The following is a 19687-nucleotide window of genomic DNA, read 5'->3' on the forward strand; positions in this document are numbered from 1 at the left end:
CTGCTTGCACTGCTCTACTCCTTGATGCCTTTGCTTGCTTTTGTAATGCACACAGAATCAATACTGCGGTTCCTTGGTTTTGTGCATGATGCCCTGGCACTTTGAAAAGCTTGTTAAATCACAGCTTTAGTTATTTCTTTATTTATTTTTCTATTATTTCTGTACTTTGAAAACGCTCCCAGCCAGCAGACAAACCAGTGACACAAGCCATCGCAGTCAGCATTGCCATTCAGTGTGGGGCTCTGGTGCTGATTACGGTGACTGGGAGCAGCAGTCAAAGACTGGCCAAGGCTTTTTGTGATGGCAAGGCTCTTATTCAAAGGAAAAGAGTAAAGCATGTTCAGTGTTTCTTGCAGAAGCGTTCCTGAATTGAACAATTTCTTCGGTCTTCTGTAATACCATCGAGTAAAAATAGAGCTTCAAAGCAGCAGGATCCAGGTAAGTCATCATTATTGTCCTTTACTGACTGAAGGTACACCAAGTAGCCAAACAACATACCACATATCTCCAGAAGAAAGGGGAAAGATCTGTGCTGAAATGTAGAACTGCTGCAAACCCAGAGAGACCCTATTGCTGTTGGTTGGGGCTCAGCAGGAATTACTCCAGCAAGAACATGAGTATGACAGTTCCCCTGCCCCCTTGCAATCCACAGGGAGACAAAGCAGCTGAAATTACTGACTTTCTTCACTGTGAACACAACTACGTGCTGCTCTGAGAATTCCCCTCTTAAATATGAAGACCCATTTGCCTCCCCTGCTAACTGGTGAGGTTTTTGCCCTTACTTCTCTCCTTTCTCCAAATTCATAAATCCTTTGAGCAGGGCATCTGTGCTTTTTTCCTGTTGGTTTCCATAGCTAGCATTGTCACAGGGCTGGATGCTTGATCTGTTTTGCATTTGGTTGCCAGCAGGAACTTTTAATACCCATGGGACATGCTGGGGTTTAGATGTGATGTGATTCTTTGAACATGGTCAGAGCCTGATGCTCCTCTGGAGATGTCCTGGCCCCTTCTTAGGGGAAGAGCAACTCACAGGCTCTCAAATGTAAATGAGGTCTCAAGAAGCAAAGACAAATCAAAGCTGGGTCGTCCTTCATCTTCTCAATGTGCAGAGGACAGACTAGCGAGGAGGACTCACCATGGGGTCACTAGTAGCAGAGACAGAGCTACTGTTGCTCTAACTTCTCCACCAGAACATGAGGTTAATGGGTCCAGCCTGTTTCAGGGTGCATCAGTCCACTGGCTGTGGCTGCTGGGCTGGTCACGATGCCCACGGTGGGTTTGAGATGGTCAGGGTAAGCACTGAGAGCCTTCTCGCCTGCAGAAAAAGGCTTGCTAACATGAACAGCTACAGTGTATTTATAGTGGCTTCTGTCATAACCCTGCCAAAGGTGAGTGATATTTCCTTTCTCTGGTTGGACAGAGTAACTTTCATTGTAAGAGGTCAGTGTTTCATTCCCAAGCCCGTTGTGGAGGAGCGGATGCTCGTAGTGCTCGTCTGGGGGGAGCAGGGAGGGGAGCTGCGGCAGCTCTTGTACATCCAGTTAATTTGAGTGTCAGGGTGAGGATGAAATACCGGCAGCAGACAGCACGGGTCACCGTAACCAGCTGGCACTCTTGTTTGCCATGAGCTTAATGTCGTGAGTGTTTGGATAAAGGGACCTGCCAGACAAATGATTTTTGTGCTATAATTTTTTGGTAGTACAATGTCGCTGCAAACAGTTGTCCTTTTCTTGTGTCTCTTCTCATAAAAACATACACTCTTCTTAGCTCTCAACTTCGTTCTCCTGCCCTAAGCATTAATAAAAATTGAGAGAAAGGCTGAAGACATAACCATGCCTCCCTTCTGGTTGTATTCTTTATCATTGGGGCTGGTGTGGGCTGCTTGTACTGAGGAGCTGGGCATTTTCATTGCTTTGCTCTTCATCAAGAAGGCGGCAAATGAAAACCCCTAGAAATGTGTAGGAGGGAAAGTTGTAATGTAAGCCTAGATCTGACATCTTGCAAATGATTCTAATGTTCAGATTGAACTGAACAAAATCCTGGACTTGTCACTGGCCATAATATGAATATTGTATTTGTGTTAAAGCGTGTGTGTGGTTTTGTGTGTGTATATGAGTGTGGGAGAGAGAGATAAGGTATATTGTCCATGTTGACATAAGAAGAATATTACATAGTTGTAAAGACCTTATTATGACAAGAAGCCAAGATGGCAAAATTGTGAGAATGAGAGAAATTTGCACATATTTGTACCGATGGCGATGTTATGTGCACAATGCTGTTTAGCACCTGGCGGGGCTGAGTCGGCTAACCCGAGGTATGGAGAAGGGGAGATGTCTGTGTCCAGAGGACAGAGAAGGGTTTTGGGGCTTCTCTTTGAAGGCAGGAACATACCCAGAGGTGACAATGAGCAGAGATCCCCCATTTCAGCAAGGTACTGCTGAAAGTATCTGCTATGTCTCTTCCCCTAGGAGCCATTCCCAAATCTCAGTGCAAACCATCGGGGCTCATCTTGGCTTCATTCCTACCCATAATTAAAGGCATTTCAATGAGGCGGATGAAATGCACATTAGATATAGATGCAAGCCTCTAAGCCAATCGCTTTAGGCTACTTTTCAGTTGAAAGAAATAGGTGCTTTTTAAGGTGCAATTCCTCTCATCCCAAGGTAGCGCCTAAAATAAGCTTGAGGAATTATATCCAAAAAGCATCTCCTTCACTGCACTAATTAAGAAGCAAGTAAAGGGTGACTTACATGGAGACAGTTCTGTACAGCCATTTAAAGCTAGACTGAGATGCTGTCCAACCTTCATGACAGGTATCCCTTAGCACCATTGATTTATGCCATGAGGCCCTGCAATTTCTGTTCTTGAGCCCTGGAGGGATCTTAGTGTTTGGGAAATGGGAACGCCGAGGGCACAAGTGGGTCATTCAGGTAATGGCACGTCCAGCCTGGAGAGCTGCAGGCACACAACCTGCTCTCAGCCTGCCTTTCCTTGGAGAAATGCTCATGTCAGAACTGCCATCGACCAGAACCGTCCCTTTCTTCTGGGACCTGAAACAAAACTTTGCATCGTTGTTGACAGTGTTCAGTTGATCTTTATTCTCTGGTGGATTTGTGCGTGTGTGTGTGTATTTCTAACAACATCTAAAAAAGGGTCTGTTTTGCTTCTAGGTTCTGCCTAGCACCAGCAATGCCAACATCCCACGAGGAAAGCTGTTCTTGCTGTACTTTTGGAAGCTAGGACTTCCAAAATGAGATGCTGAGCATTTAGGTTTTCGGACCCTTTTTTTTTTTTTTTTTGTAACTGGGATAGTTCACCCAAGTACTGAAGCTGAAAGAAGCCTGCATGCCTCTCGCTGCGGTGACAGCTGGCGCATGTCTCCACTGAATCAGCAGGTCAGTGGGGACTAACAACTCCATTCATGTAAGTAAGCATCTCTTCCTCCCTGCTGCTCTCCAGGAGGAACAAAAAAATGTTGCTTGGCTCGATTTGAAGAGCGTTGCTGCTTGCCTCCCTCCTGCAGGCTTTTTAAAATTCAGCTGTGCTCTTCTACATCTTTTCTGCAGTATTTAGCAGAGGGTGAGTGTGCTGGATATAGCTGCCGAATCCCGTTAATTATCCAGGCTAAGAATTGCACTAATATGTTTATTCTTTAATTTGTTTTAAAGACACTTCAGTGTCTCTGCCTGGGGCCCTTTCAGAGGCTATTTGACTCCTCAGAGTATCAGAATTTTCCCCAAAATGGCCTATATAAAGTGGCATTGCTGTGGGTGGGAAAGCACAGCAGCTGTCCCAGGGTGACGAGCACAAACCGTGAGGTTCTCTGTAGGTATCTCCATGGACTTTTCTGCACTTGAGATGATTTGTATCTGTTTAGTTGTTCCAACCAGCAATGCTTCAGAGCAGCACAAGTTCCTCTGGCCAAGAAAATGCTTCTCCCAATGTGGCTTGAAATGGGGAATGTTCTTGCCAGCATCAGCTCCGTTCAAAGTGCAAAATCCACTGTAAAAGTTGAGGCTGTGTCTGGTCCTGGTTGATGATCTCTTTGTGGTCTTGTGGCACTGCTGAGGGGACGCTGTGTCAAGCAGCAGCTGCCAAAGCAAATGCTTCCCTTTCTCTAGCTACCTCTGAGGATTGCTTAGACCTTGATCTTGCAGACACGCTCACGCGCGTTGAGTTGAGCTGTCCTGGGGTGTACCTGTGTAGCACACTGCAGGTCCACACCAGTGGTCCCGACAGCACCGAACAAGAGGTGCGCAGGGCAGTAGGGTGCAGATGCACCATGTCTGCTTGTTGCTGGTGTTGCAATGCAGAGAGAGGACTCTCCCCAGCTGTTCCCTGGGAACCCGGAGCAGAAGATCTTTCCTGTTTATGGAAAGACAACAGAAAACTGGTGGAGCCTAACACAGCTTGCTAGGGCAGGACCCAGTGCTAATAAAGTCTTTCCACGGCAGGCTGGGGGACATACGCATATTTCTGTAGGGAAATCCAGTCTGTCTCAGACACTCACCTCAGCACGGGCTGCACATCCCTCTGCCTGAATCCCATCAGAGAAAGGAGGGCCATAAGGCAAAGTGCCCACTAGTTCACTCTCCTGCCTGAAACAGGATCAGCTTTACTTAGACCATATGGAAGAAGGCTAATGGCAGCTCTCTCTAAGTTTGTCATTGCTACTAACTTTAAAATAACTCCATGCTAACTCCGTGCATCCTTGCCCATTGCATGTCACGGATCAGAGTGAGTTTTACAGACATGGCAGAAAGGGAATAACTGTAAAGAAACATAGAAACTTTCTCTCTCACCTTCAAACTCTGTTTGGCAGTTGCCGGAGTTTTCATTTAAACTCTCCTCTTCATTGATAATGATGTTCTCAATGTCCTTCATCGTTAAGTGGTCCCGGAAGGCGTGGTAGAGGATGTGTTTCAGCTCTTCCAGTGTTATCCTCTGCATGTCAAACTGTGGGAAGAGGACCGAGTTAGACTCAGCCACCAGTAACAGGCACGGTACTTGGAGGAAGAGGCATGTGGGCATGTTGCAGTTCCCTACTCGTGTTTTTTTCCAACCTCATTTCAGCACCTCAATATAACTTTGCAAATTTTGCTCTTTTGGGTTCATTTAGCACTAACAGTGTGAATGTTGCAAATGGATGTTGCTAGAGCTCTTGCCAGCTTACTTAATGCTGGTAGAGCAGCAGAGAAACACAGCCCTATGCCAGGCATAGTCTTCCAGGCTGGAGATGCAGCAATCCGGTATCAGTCCTGGCCATCCCAACAGAGATAAAACCCTGGGAGGTTCCCCTGGTAGCTCTTACACCTTGACATGAGCCACAACCTTGCCTCTGCCTCTTTTTTCCCTTCTAACTCTCCAGCTGTGCCTGTGTGGTGAGCACAAGCAGAGAACATTTCCCTTTGAGCTGACTTCTGCTACAGATCCAGTAAGTAAATGTTTGTCTTACACACACCAGATATTAAAACCAGATGATTCCTGCAGAATATGTTGAAATGAACATTTTTCAGCAGAGGAACTTTGCACATGTATAAGGTTTGTGGTATTAATATCTGCTAATGGCATAGAAAAGAGGGCATTCACACTGGCTGATTTGCAGTGCCAGGTGAGGAGATGAGTCTCTCTGAGCCATCAGTGCAGCCAGTAAAGAAGGATTTAAATATTCTGAGTCACCCTGAGTCTCTCTCTGTGCTGCAGATGATCATCCTCTGAATAGCAGCTTGAACTCTCAGGCCTTATAGCCCAAAACACAGGCTTGCCTACAGCAAACAGTGAGCACCAAGACTTGTATACCCACCTTCAAGAAAATTCAGAAAGGCCAAACACCTCTGGCTTCATGCTGCAGTGGAGGAAAGGCTATGCAAACTTGTGCCTGCTTCTGCAACTGAGAGCACGGCGATAGCGTGCCATCAGATTGCACAGCTGGCATTTTGGAAATGGTACAGCAAGAAATTCCTGCTCCTTTCCCCCCAGCCTGATAAGGACAGGACAAACCTTATCAGTTCTGAGCTGCTCAGTGCGTTATCTAAGGTTGTCTTCCCTGACCACTGCTGCACACCCCATCACATAGATGCAAAATCATTAATCCTCAAAGTGGTTAACTAAGAAAAATAAGTCCACTTTGATTAAATCTGGACCCTGAAATATTTATGCATATCTGTGTGTGTATATTGCACACATTCATATATATTCATATATTTATCCATCTATCCTTAGAAATGCTGATTTCTACATTTCTATTTATTTGTTTATCTCCTGCACAATCAAAAAACTGGTGTAGAAAATCTGTAGAATAGTGGTCAGCAGTGGCAAAAGCCAAAGTTCCTGGTTTTGCCCCAGGTGCGTTCTCTGAAAGGCAAGTCTGGTGGGTTTGGTGGGTTTGCTGCTGTCCTTGTTCCTCAGGGATTCAGCGTTCATGCTGCCCAGATAAAAATAGCAAGTGCACAATTGTCACCAGTGGCTCCTTGTTGCACAATTCAAAGCTGGATTGCAAATCTCCCCGGTATTTAGTCACAAATTTCCAGCCTGCTTTGTTGTGCATGAGGAAATCTCACCACCCGTATTCTGCTTTCTTTAATGTTAAAAGAGCAAGTAAAATCAAGCAGCTGTGTACTTCACAACCAGCATGATCACAAAAATCGTTTCTCTTGGCAACTCAAGGTGTGGAAATGGGGGTTAATTCATATGGTTGCCTTACAGCGGTGTCAGATGGTGTCATTATTGAAGGTTTGCAGAGTGCCTTGAGGCTGCCCAGGGCTTGCAGCCCTCCCGGTTGGCTTCCTGCAGTGCTGATTGCACACCAGTGCCATGGAGGTAAAAGCAATGATTTCTCACCTACCACCCAATCCTGAATTCCTTTGGGGTCTTTGTCTTGGGGAAACTCGAATCTGAACTTGAGCTTCAGCATCTTCCTGAGTCCACCCATGTGCCAAAACCATAATTTCATCTTAATGGTCACTTCCTATCAACAGGAGCAGCCCGTCTGCATGTGGTTACCCCATCCCACCTCATCAGGGTGTGAGGTTAAACCTGTCTTGGAGTTTGCTTCCTGCTCTTGGCTCAGGGACAGTTCTCTGAGGCCAATACAAACTGTTTTTGCTGTGGTTTATGGGTTTGTTTTTTCTCCTTTCAGGGAACAGTCTTTCTAGAAGCTGCCCAAAACCTGTGTTCACCCATCACCTGAAGGATGCTCACCCCTGTGAGTGCCTCACAGCCCACAGCAGTGCCTCTGAGACCTGCTCTTTACTTGCATCCTTTTTTTCAGGATATCTGCAGGGACGTGTGACCCTCCTTAAGACTTACTGGAAGTGCTCACAGACTTTACATGGGCAGGGTAGCTGAGGGACCTCTGGTACAGTGCATGCATCCTGTCCTTGTGGAGACTAAAAGGCAATTGCCTGCTTCAGGATCTGCCTCACTGTGTCCCAGATGACTGTGTTGGAAGAACAATGTCTCTGGATCAACCTCGTGCTCCTTCATGTCTTCCTCCAGAGCTACAGGTGTGAAAACTCACCTCAGAACACACCATTGCCTATGCTGACGTATGCTGCTCCCTTCCTCTCACTCTTAGAAGTCTTTGCTGGTCTCCCTCTATACCAGTATCGCCACTAACAAGCATTTGCAGAGTGTACTGTGATGCTAGCTATTGCTTTGCCTCAAGCTACCTGGATTACAAACACAACCATGGTTATCTTCTAATCCTCACAACATGAAAACAGTAATGACTTGCGGGATTTTGGGTCTTCCTGTACCAGTTAATCTATCTAGTGGGAAATAATTGTTCTCTTGACAAATGTGCATCTGTTGCTGCATCGCTAGCTCTTGCTTTTAAGCTTTATGCTAATATAGGGAGAAATTATTTTTTTATTGTTCCCTTATCATTTTGCCTTTTAGGAAGAGAAGCCATCTCAGATTGCGTTCAAAATCACCCTTGTTGGCTCATGTACTGAGTGTTTGGCCTCTTGGCAAGCATATGGTCATTGCTCCTGCTTTGCTCTGTGCCCCAGTCTTTCACGCAGGAGGCATGTTCTCCATTAGATACATATCAGCACAGGAGTTTGTCCAGAATGGGCTCAAGCTTGGTGCAGTCAGAGACAAAACTTTGCACTGGGCTTGGGATCCCAGGTAATTTCTTCTATTATCATTGCTCTCCAATCTGGCAGTTTTCCTGATTCACTTTTCAATTACTTTGGCTTTTTATTGTTGTAGTGACAGTAACCAGGGAGCAACTCTTAACTTTTATTGGCTCCACTGAGAGCAAAACTGTGACTGTTGCAAGCTGAAAACTTTCTATAGGATTTATAATTAGAAGAAATCAATGATGCTGCTTCTGAACCAGTGCTCTTGGAATACGCTGTAAGCAGTGATACAGAAACAAACTGAGCCTAATGCGGAGGCTCAAATGCCCCAAGGGATGCAGTGAGTGCCCTGAATGGAAACCTGTACTTGTACAGGTACGTTTGTTTTCCATGGAGAGCACCAGGAATTGTCCACTGCAGTTTCTGATAGACCTCAGTAACTGTCCCAAGGAGAAACATCTCCTGGAGTTGGAGGATATTGACCCATGAGACATCTGGAAGGGAAAGCGGACCTGATCCAATCCAGCCTATAGCCTCCTGACTCCTCCTTGATTTAAATTTCCTGCTGGGAATGAAAGCAGACTCCCTACCAGTTCCTTCAGTCTTCCTACTCCCAGTTTCCAATATTTGCAGCTGATTGACAGCTGCCATGCCTGCCAAGCACTAGTTTCACTCCTGGCACCTTTTTCAGATACTTCTGTGTTACCTCCTGCTGTCCTTCTGCTCTATGCAGGGAAATGACCCTATGGGAAGAGCTTGCTTCTTTGAAGAGTTAAATGCTGAAATATTACTTATGATAATTTCCTTTAATATCAGTTCTGCTTTTATAAAAGAGTGGGAGGCTCCTCTCTCAAATCCCACGTTGACCTGACTGCTGTGCAGACAGGGTGATGCCAGGATGGGACCCTGCAGCAATGTGAACGGGGCCGCTCTGGTTACCTGCAAGGTCTTTTGAAGCCACATCAATAAAAATGCTCTTCTCAATAAGAGGCGGGACTAGATCCTCTGGCAGTGATGGTTTTAGCTAGGAGAGCACTTGAATACTTATTTTTCCTGAGTCTATTGGGCACGGGTTTCCCATGTAAGCCATCTAAAAAGGTCCTCTTGGGCTGTTGAGGGCTCCAAGCGATCTTTGTGCCTAGTGATGTGCTATCCCACACTGGGGTGGGAGACTGAGACAGCAGTAGGAGAGCAGGTCCTTGCTTGATGCTTTTGAAAAATCCCATCTGCAAACCCAAAAGCTTCATGTTTCATACATTTCTCATTTGGGGCAACCCTTGATAATCTCTGAATAATGACACAACACCTTTATTTTGCTCTCGGACCTATAGCATGTCAGGCCACGGGTACCTCGAATACCTACAAGGCAAATGCAAACTGTCTCTGCCCACAATCGCAGCCGACTTCCACAACGGGTGATGTGGCCCCCAAAAATACTTGGACTCTTTGCAGAGCAGGTGGGCTTTGTGCTGTGCTAACCACAGTCACATCGTTTCTGGGTGGCTCTGAACACAGGCAGCTCTGTGAGTGCTGGCAGATGACTGTGCAGCTGTTCCTTGAGCCAGACGGGCTTTAAGCTCATAAAAAACCTGATCTGGGACTTTTCAATAGGACCAATGTTTCTTGTTGGCCATATATTAAAGCACACAGTCCCAGTGTGCTCCATGCAGAATCTAATGTATTCCCATCCCTGCCTGAGGGCTGGATGAATGGCCGTTTTGTACTGACTGTACCTCCCAGATAAGCTCAGCCACAGATATATCATAACGAGAGGAAAACGGCGGATGCTGGAGAAGCCGGGAGTCTGGAGGGGCAGGGAGACCACGCAGAAAGGGAGCGAGCTCTTGCAAGCGAAGCTGTTTTTGTAGATGGGGTCTGCTGTGCTGTGAAGGCTGAAGGACTCACTACTTGTGCCTAACAGGCAGCAAGTGCTGTTTCAATCCACAGCACTGTGGCAGGGTACCACTGTAAAAGCTCCTGGATGAGCTTTTATATATATTTTCATATAGATATAAAATTATTGTCTTATTACATATATAATAAAGTGTAAAGTATAAAGTGTGGGGTTTTAATAAATAAATTAAAAAAATAAATAACATATGTGGGGAAAACATGAAATATTTTCTAAATGTCCAGATATACACCCCCTCCAAATCTGAAGGTTTCTCATTATATATTTTTCTATCAAAGAAAACATGCCACTAACGGGAGAACATTTTCCACCTCGAGACCTGGAGTGACTCCCATGGATCCTCAGGGAGAGGGACAAAGACATTTTGCAGCCTGTAACATACTATTGGCTTTAAAGCAGCAATGATTTTTTTCCTGTGTTCCCTTAAATCATGACTACCATTACAGCAAAACTTATTTCCTTTACCTGCCCCCCCCCGCCCCTTGCTGGCCCACACGTCCACTGAAGGAGGGGTGGGAGTCCTACAGCACCAGCACTGAAAAAATACAGAAGATATATTTCGCTCTGCTCCGTGCACGTCCCTGTCTAGTCTGGCTGACTACGTGCTATAAGCTGAAGATGGAGGGGTGCCTTTTTCTTTTCCCCATCACTACTTTTTTTCATCCTTCCACCACTTGCTCCACCCCAGTGCACTTGCCTCCTACAAAAGGTCTGACCCAGAGCGTTCACGGCGGGGGTGAAGCATGCAGAGGTCCCTCAGGGCTGCTCTGTGGGCTGTGGCAGGGCCTGGGGCTGGTCCCACAAGTGCACAAGCACTTTCTCTATCTGGGGACCACGCCTGGCCACCCGTGAGGTCTCACATCGCCTTGCTGACAGCAGCCTTGTCCCAGCCCTTCCAAGGTACCAGGAGGGAGAAGATGGGGCAATGCAAGGGAGAGCGTGTTCTTCTACCTGCACCCAGTCCAATACTCACCCCTGACCTCCCCCCCAGTTTACTGGTGTGCCTCTGCTGCTGGGACAAGCCTCCTATCAGCAGCTGAAGTATGATAATCCTCAGCAAAGACCAGACCCACCTGTGACTCTGTGCTGTCAGCTCCCCTGCAGGGAACATCGTTTTGGGGTAAGAAATGCAAACAAACTTCGCCACCCTTAACTGGGGTGGTTATGGGAGCGGGGCAAGCAGCATCTTTCCCTTGGGATGCCCGTTGCAGGTGGACCAGCCTGGCAGGGTAGTCAGAGCACGCTGTCACCCCGCCGAGACGTGCTCCAGGCCCTGGGTGTCCTCTCCGCTGAAAGGCCAATGTGTAGTGCTGTGCCACCATCCCAGCACGCAGGTGGGGAAGGGGCCTTCTGCCGGACAGCAGATAGAAATTCAGCCTTGGCAGCTCCCAGCTGCCTCCAACGATCCCCACCAGCCTCTAAGAGGTAGCAGAGCTCCATCCATCGACAGGATCATCTCCTCCTCCTGACAGATGATGTTGCACAGTGCTGAGCTGCAGAAGGACCTTGTCCCATCCTGCCAGGGGTTGGAGCCCAGGACTGAGCACCCTGATTGCCCTGGGTGCCAGCAGCCAGAGCACCCACAGGGTGTTTCTCCATCCTGCTCTCCCATGACTCATGGGGAGCATGAGGCTGTGCTTGGCCCCATCTGTACACACACACTCGCAGCACCAGGAGCATGCAGGCTTGAGGAGCCCTGCGGGAATTAGTGTCCGTATAGAAATACCCTTACAGGTTCATCCATGTGGCGGCTGGTGCTGTGTGACACCACAAGCGCCAGTCTGCTTGCTTGAGCTGTCTCCATGTCGGTGGGATGTGCCCCAGGCCACCTTGCCCTGCAGCCATCCCAGCACCCAGCCAACTGCGACAGCTTCTCCACCCCACCCTGGGCTGAGGGGGGCTGTCATCCAGGTACCGCAGGCGTGCACAGCCTTCGGGAACAGCCAGCTTCCCTGGTGCTGCACCGGAGCCCCTTGCCTGCCGGGGAGCGGGAAGGGGTAACAAGCTCATTTCCATAGTAACGGGCTCGTCACTGCGCTGGCTAACGGGAGATTGCTCCATTCTTCCTGGCAGCTTTGTCAGCAGGGAATCGTACACACATTGATAAATTAAAACCAGATTTAAGTGCTTATTCACAGCACCCTTAATGCCGAGTGCCTGGCCTGAGTTTGCACTGTGAAATGATGTGCCATTCAGAACTGACCCAGCCCGTGGGTACCCCCCTGGATGTCCCTCCAGCCACCCCACAGCCCCCATGGGACCATTGAGGAGCACTGCCAGGATGTCCGCAGCTCTGCGAGAGGCACCAACGTCTGTAGATTACAAGCTGTTGTGTGTATGGGTCAAAATAACCTCCTTTATCAGCTTGGAACAAGTCCATGCTGAAGAGCAGTGGTCTCTGCAAAAGGGTGTATGGGGTGAGAGCACGTGAGCCCTCCCCTGTGTGTCTGCCGGCCTGAAACCCAGGGCAGGAAAGTCCTGCGCTGCCCTCCACGGCGCTCGGAATAAGCGTGACCGATGCTGGGTGCTCCTCGGGGGCCGGGGAGCAGGACAAGGGGGTCAGGGTGGCCCAGGCTGGTGCTCCACATAGGAAACCTGTCTGACTGTGCAGACAAGGAGGAGAAAGAATAAATAGAAATGAAAGACAGAACGAATGCTCTGAGAGCACAAATGCCCACCAACTCCTTGTTAACCTTCTAGAAATGTTTTGGAGGCACTTCTGAGCCTGCTGTGTACCAGAGGCACCGTCCACCTCGAGGAGGTCACAAAGGCTCACCATGGGCAATGTGCCTGGTGAGTATGAGCAGTGTTGGGGTGCCCTCCCCAGCTCCCGCTGGTGAACCGAAGGCTGACACCCCTGCCTGCCCCCCATCCCCATCTGTATCACCCACATCTTTTCACCTGGAACTGATGCACAACCAGGGACCGGTTCAGGTTTTGACAGCTTGGCATTTTCCCATATGGAAAATAATATTTCATCTTTAAAACCCCCACAACTCAGTCCAATGCTAAATATAAAAAAAAAAAAACCACCTTTGGCCTGCACAGTGGGGATGGAGATGTGTTCCTCACTCCATCCTGCTGCTTGCAGGCTGCACTGATAGCTCAGAGCTGCTGGTGCGGTACCATCTAGTGCACTGGTGTACACAGCCCTTTCCCTGGGCACTTACACCTGAACCACTGGAAAAAGGCAACAAACAAAACTGAAATAATTTGCAAAGCTCCTGTAGAGCTACACAGCCCAGAACCAGGAGCTCATAGCCAGCCTGAGTGCCCTGCACCCCTCCTGCTCTGTCTGGGAAGGTCCCACTTGTCCCTTTGTCCCAATGGTCAGGATGCTTCAAATACCATTTTCTAAATATTGGTGCTGCTACTTCTTATTTCTTCATTACTTCCTCGTCCCTGTTGCTATGTGTTGTTCATTCAGAGAGAGCAAAGCCAAGCTCTTTTACACTTGTCCTCCTGGCAAGGATGACTACTTGCTGCTTTCCCCGTGTGCTGTCCTGCTCCCTGCCCATCTCCAGATCTGAGTATAGCTGCTGCCACTGGCTGGGACGTCCACGCTGTTACATGCTACTTCGGGTCTCGGAGTTACTCAGCAAGCATTTGACAAGCTAAAATACAGGGTTGTCCCAGCTCACGCCCAAGTGCCTACAGAGCCGGGGTTGGGGGAGGGACGGGTACCCCTGAAGAGTCCTGCGTGCTCAGTGCTCACCACGTTTCCTCCCATGGTCCCCAAAGTGCCCCAGAGATGCTATTAACTTTGTTTGCCATGTCCCCACCCGTACCCAGTGTGGGTTTAGAGCATCCCTTAAATCTGGCTACATGACACAGGATTCCTGGGACACAAGTCAGTGCACACAGCATGTTTCTAAAATGAACCCGTGAAGACACTGTCATTTGGGTTTGGTGATAGAAAACGCCGCTGACAGTTGGTCTGCAAAGAAATCCTCTTGTACAGTCCTGGCTGTACAAGAACGGACCTGGAGACATAGTTCCCCTCTGCTAGATCTCACCACCTGATGAGGTTGGTGCCATCCTTTACTAGACCCAGACTTTAACTCTCCGGAGTGATGTTTTAAGCAGGGGAGTGGCTCATCGGCTTTGCCTCTGCACTGATCTCCTTGCTTCACAGGTGGGATACAATGGTTATTAAACTGGGCTAAGAGAAATAGGCCCCCTGATAGGTCAATTGCAGTAACACCTCTGCAGAAAACACAGCAGGAATATTAATCCTGGGCCCATTCAATTAACTTTAAATAGTTTAAGTAAAACACGGAGAAGTGGTGGTGGGTTTTTTTGGTTGGTTTTTTTTTTTTTTAATTAGAGAATGCTATGAGGCTGCAGTACAAATTAACAGACTCTAACGATTTCTTTTGCCTAGTTTTAAAGCTCCCGGGCCTTGACAACAGGCTGCTGGTCTGATCCCGATCAAAGCGCATACATAAATAGGTCTGCAACATCTTGACCTTTGATGCAAGGCCTGTGGGAGCCTCTCGGAGAAGCAAACTTGCAAAACTTGCAAGATTTAATTAGGGCTAAAGCTGGGAATTCCCGTTTGGGAGCAAGTGCCTACAGCCTACCGCACGGATATGGAGTTTCTAATGGATTCATCTCCCCAGCGTAAATGCATCAGTGGGATGAGGTGAACCATGCTCTGGGCTAGTGATGCTTGTGTGTCCTGCTGCGGGCAGCTGGTTTTAGGCAGTCCTGTTCCCCCTCTGTTCAATCGATGAGAGCACAACAAGGGGGGTTCGTGGCAGGTCACTATGTGGAGTGTGCCAAAACCCCACGTTTTGCAAGGAAAAAAATGCCTTCATTCTTCTCCCCACAAGATGCTCCTCCATCGGGGGAGGGCAGAGGGGTCTGCACCCCAGAGGGGGTGTGCTGAAACCCCCAGAACAGCGGCTCCTGCGTCTGGCTGTGCTGGGAAAGGCATACTTACATCTTCATCCAGGGATGTGAGGGGACTTTGATCTGCGTTAGCTGCTCCAGAGCTAAAGCTCGTGCCATGCGAGGTGCCAGCAAAGCAGCTTCACAGACCTGGCACACGGGCTATTGCTTTTTGACAATAACGATAAACCTGACGCCCAGCAAGCACAGAAGGATTATGGAGTGAGGGAAAGCCAACGTCTAGCAAAAATAACCTGTCCTGTCTGCTTCACAAAACAGATTGAATTCGACCCACTGCTCTTCTCCCCGTTTTTTGCACACAGCTGCGGGCAGCATCACTGCCTGAAGAAGCGATCTTTAAGCTGCCTCTGAATTAGATCAGGCAGCAGAAACCCGAGCGAAGTAAATGAACCAGCCGTGCAGCCCGGCTGCCGAGTGTCTCCTGAAAGCCTTTAGCCAAAGGAAACCAATTTTTTACTTAACAGTTACAAATGTTTTGAGAACGCTGGGAGAAGTAGATTAGAAGGTGAGACATGTTCCTGAAATCCATAAAGGACACTAATAATTAATAAAAGCTTTACCAGGGAGACTGAGAGCTACTGTGGGAAACTTGAAGCATCCTTGACACTGCCGATGATGGTTAACAATAATAATAACGAGGCAGCAAACAGACCTTCTGATACTGCTGTCCAGCATCAGACAAAGCTAAGATAGATGGAGAGCAGCTTCTCAGGCTGCTGTATTTAGTCAAACTACATGTGGTTTTTAGGTTAGTCTCCTTGTTTCATAGCTCACGATGGTCTGTTCAGCCCCAAATGCTAGTGTGGGCTGTGATGCTCAGTGCTGTGCTGCTTTATAGATCGGGTTTGCTCTGAGGTGACGGTCACCAAATATAAAGAGGAGATAACTGGAAAATGGTTGAGAAATGCACCAGCAGGTCTGGTAGGGTACGCAGCCCGTGTACCCCTATTACAGCGTGTTTTACTGGTGAGTGGGCAAGATGGAGAGAGCAGAGAGGGTCATTTATTCAGGTTAGTGGGGTTACACAGTCTCAAAGAGAACCTGACTCGTAGGAAACATGATGTGTTCATGCTTCCTCCAGTATGAGCTCAGCTGGCACAAACCTCATCATTTCTGCTGTTCCCGATGTGCTCACGTCATTAGGGATGCAGGATACAGATCCCTAGGAGCATTTTGCAAGCTGTGCTTCAACATTTGGTCTGGTTGGGCCCCCAGAGACTCCTCCTAACCCAGCTGGACTGTACTATGAAGCCAAAACGGTGTTGCTGAGAAAATGAACAGCACTACCAGCCTGGCCCAGAAAGCAAAGGAGCATCACCATTATTTGATCCTTTAATATTCCTTCTACTGATGACTTGTAAAACCTATCATGTTTTTGAACAGCAGAACAGAAAAGGAGCAGCAGGACATTGCGTGAGTGCAGCAATGTCTTCCTTTCCCTTCCCTGCCCAGCGATGGTGAGGTGTCTGTCTGCAGGCGTACTGGGCTATCGCTCACGAGCAAGACTATTTCTTGCACGGCCAGCACAGGAAAGGCAACCATGCCTAGCAGGCATGGGGCTCTGCGGGCTGCGGAAGCAGAGGTGTGAATGCTGCACGACCTGTGCTATCAACGAAGCTGCCAGGAGCAGCCTGGCTGCCAGGGCAGTGCAGGGGATGGTCTGTGCACAGATGCTGACATGGATGTGCATGCAAACATTGCTTTTCTGTCATCACATAACCCCTGCGTGCAGGCTGAGGAGGGGCAGAGTGTCTCCTTGTAGAGGCGTCTCAGCTCTCAGGACTCAGGACTCTCCTTGCTGTGTTTGAAGCTCTGGAGAGGAGTTGAGATGCTGGGGGTGTGTGTGTGTGTGTGTGCACTTTGGTTGCAGCTGGAGGAGCCAGGCCAGGGAAGAGTGTGCTGGGGACAGGAGCCTGGTCTCTGCTGTCTTTGGTAATATTTCTTCAAGGCTCAAATACCCAACTTCAGTGACAAACATGAGAAGACATACTACACTAAAAGAACTGATACAGTTCTTTTCTGGGGTTGGAATTGGATTATTTATGCCAGGTTGACTATAATCACTGCCCTCTTAAATCTATAATGTGTCCTGCGAAGAGTCCCCCTAAAGATAAATGAACAGCTTGCACTGTGCATAGGAGAGAGGAAAAAAAAAATCTTAGTCCAACACTGAACCACTGAAACTTTGAGGATGAAGACCAGCAGCACACAACAAAACAGCTTGGAAAAGGGCAACTTTATCCTAAACAGGCCACAGATAAATGCACAAGACCGTGATTAGGAGGGTGGATGGGGCAGGACAGCTAGTGCTGGCATGGTGCTCGGGCACAGCTCGGGGCTCTGCGAGGGCTCTGCCCGGTGGTGCTCAGTGCCTGGCACCCCTTGGCACCCATGGCAGGCATTTTGGAGGCACCGATGTCCACATCACTGCCAAAACCTGATATGATGCTCAGAGGCATCTGTGGCTTTATCATGATTAACTGCTTGGTTGGTTTTAACTGCTTTGGCATAATTGGTCAGTCCCTGTTTTGTGCTTATGCTACCTTTATTCTGGAGTTACACTGTGCATTTAGATTAAGCAGCGTTATTGTAAAGTATATATAGTGAAATATAGAACCCTGCTTGGGAACATAATGGTACTTTTGGGGACTCGGTGCATAATGACACCAGAGCAGGGAGGTTCTGTCCCATCCTGCAGTGGTTCCCTGCTTGATTTGGGCCAAAATGGCAATGTCTGCAAAGACTATGGGATCTGAGAAGATGAAGGAGTGAAAAAAAAAAAAAATCCAAATGTTGTCAGTAAAAAAATTTCTCATTTTGGTAATTATGGTACAATCCAGGGGTTTCATTTTGACCTCTATTAATTCACACTGGGTTTGTTGTTACCTTTTAGCCTGTATTTAGAAACTGAAAGTTGTCGTGACCTCAGGACTAGGACCTTCTCATTTGGAAGACATGTATTATTAAAAAAACCAATTTTTTTCACAGTGAGAAATCCACATAAGGCATGAGAAATTCATCTGTGCAGGTAAAAGTTATGACTTGTCAAACTGGCACTTTCTAAGGAGAAGCAAAAAACTAAAAAAATGTAAAATGCCAGAAGTCATTGACATTATTAATAGGGCCCAAGAGCCGACAGACAGACTAGCCACATCCGAAGATGGAACTGCCTGCACCAGTCTGCCCCAGTGGGGACTGCCCAGTGACCTGCCCAGTCAAGGCACACAAACAACCTGGTTTTTGCTATTTTTACAACCTCCCCCACAACGTGTAGAAACTGGAGTTCTTCTAAAGTCCATCACATCTGCCCTCCGAAGCCCACGGCTCGCATTGTCACACATTAGCTAAGAGCGTTGGTGACGATGAATCTCCCCAGTTGGCTCGTGGCTGTCATAGATCTTTCCTGATAAGTCTAAAGCCCTGAAGAAGGTTGGTGAATATCTAATTCAGCTAGAGACAGAAACACATAGCAAAAACCCCCTCCACTTTTGCACTTCAGTTTAGTAATTCAAGAGGAAAGCATATGAAAAATCGGGGTCTGTGCACCAAGGCTCAGAAGATATGAAGAAAGGACGTAAGTGATTTTAATACTTTCTGATTTGTTTCTCTCTGTCACATTGTGCCAGGATGTTGATCTGTCTTTTATTTTATTTGCATATTGTAATTATTTTTATATAACATTTTGGTCTTCACATAATGACCATTTTTTTGCAAACAAGATTAATTCAACTGAACACTGTAAGGTAGAAAGTTCAATTAAAGCCTGGAGTAACTGCTAAGTTACTCTGTTGCTAGGAGTGCATGATTTTTTCCTCGCCATGGTAAAAACAAGGTGATCAATTCTGAAGTCCCCTCCAGCAATTCACTTGGCATTTGCTAGCTCCTGCCAGCTACCAACACACCAGAGCAGAGAAGGAAGAAAATACAAATCAGCTGTCACTGCAAAAAAAAATAAAATTCAGGAAAGTAATTTTAATGCATGACTCAGAGCAGCAGGTCTGTGACAAGGAGGGAGGCATGGAGCACTCGCATCTTGAAACTGGGAAAAATGAGCATCTTTGCCCATACCTGCTGCCAGGCTGCAGAAGAGCTCAGGAGGCCATAGGGAACAGCAGCAGGTGTATAGCTCAGCTCTGGGCTCTTCTGCCCATGAAACACAGCCTAGCACACGAGGACACACACCAGTGTGCAGGTGAAATGGGGTGAGAGCAGCACAGCTGGTGATAAACTCAGGTTTGGGACAAGAAGGGATGATGCATTTTGGTCACAGCTTTAGGAGCTCCGCATCAGATGCCCTGCTTGTTTGGAGCTCACAGGGAACGCAAGAGAAACCCTCCCAAGCAACCAACCTCTTCACCTCATGAGCACTACACCAGGTGCCTCGGACAGGTCTTTGCTCGAGTGGTACAGAGGACACATTCCTCGAAACAGAGGATGTAGCTGGTTCAACATCTATTCCTTCATTAGCTTGTCTGAACTGCTTAATTGTTAGATTTTTCTGTGCTATATTACAATACATAAATGCCTTTGGGTGCTTCAGGGTATCTTTTATGGCAGATCTGACCATAAGTCTCTCAGCAGACAGCAAAGCAAAGGACAGTTGAACAAGAGGGCTGGAAGGCTAATGCAGGCTTTCTCCCAAGCCTAGGCTTGCTCCAGTCTCTGTGAACCCTCTGGGGTATTTGCTTTGTACGTGCACCGTGGTGCATGGCAAAGTAAAGCAAAAATGGGCCTCGGCAATGTCTCTCCAGCACCAGCAGTGAATGCTGATGGGGAT

General features: G+C 47.7%; 1 protein-coding gene across 3 annotated transcripts in view; it reads right to left on the reverse strand.

The window, feature by feature from the left end:
- The window catches only part of CALN1 (calneuron 1), a 125575-nt gene that overhangs the window by 5027 nt on the left and 100861 nt on the right, over positions 1-19687 (reverse strand). For all 3 annotated transcript variants that reach the window (XM_075771554.1, XM_075771555.1, XM_075771553.1), the window contains exon 5: positions 4803-4956. In XM_075771554.1, coding sequence (XP_075627669.1) covers positions 4803-4956 — 154 coding nt within the window. The remainder of the gene's footprint in view (positions 1-4802; positions 4957-19687) is intronic.

The sequence above is a fragment of the Balearica regulorum genome, chromosome 19 (assembly GCF_011004875.1).
Source record: "Balearica regulorum gibbericeps isolate bBalReg1 chromosome 19, bBalReg1.pri, whole genome shotgun sequence".
NCBI classification, from domain to species: Eukaryota; Metazoa; Chordata; class Aves; order Gruiformes; family Gruidae; genus Balearica; species Balearica regulorum.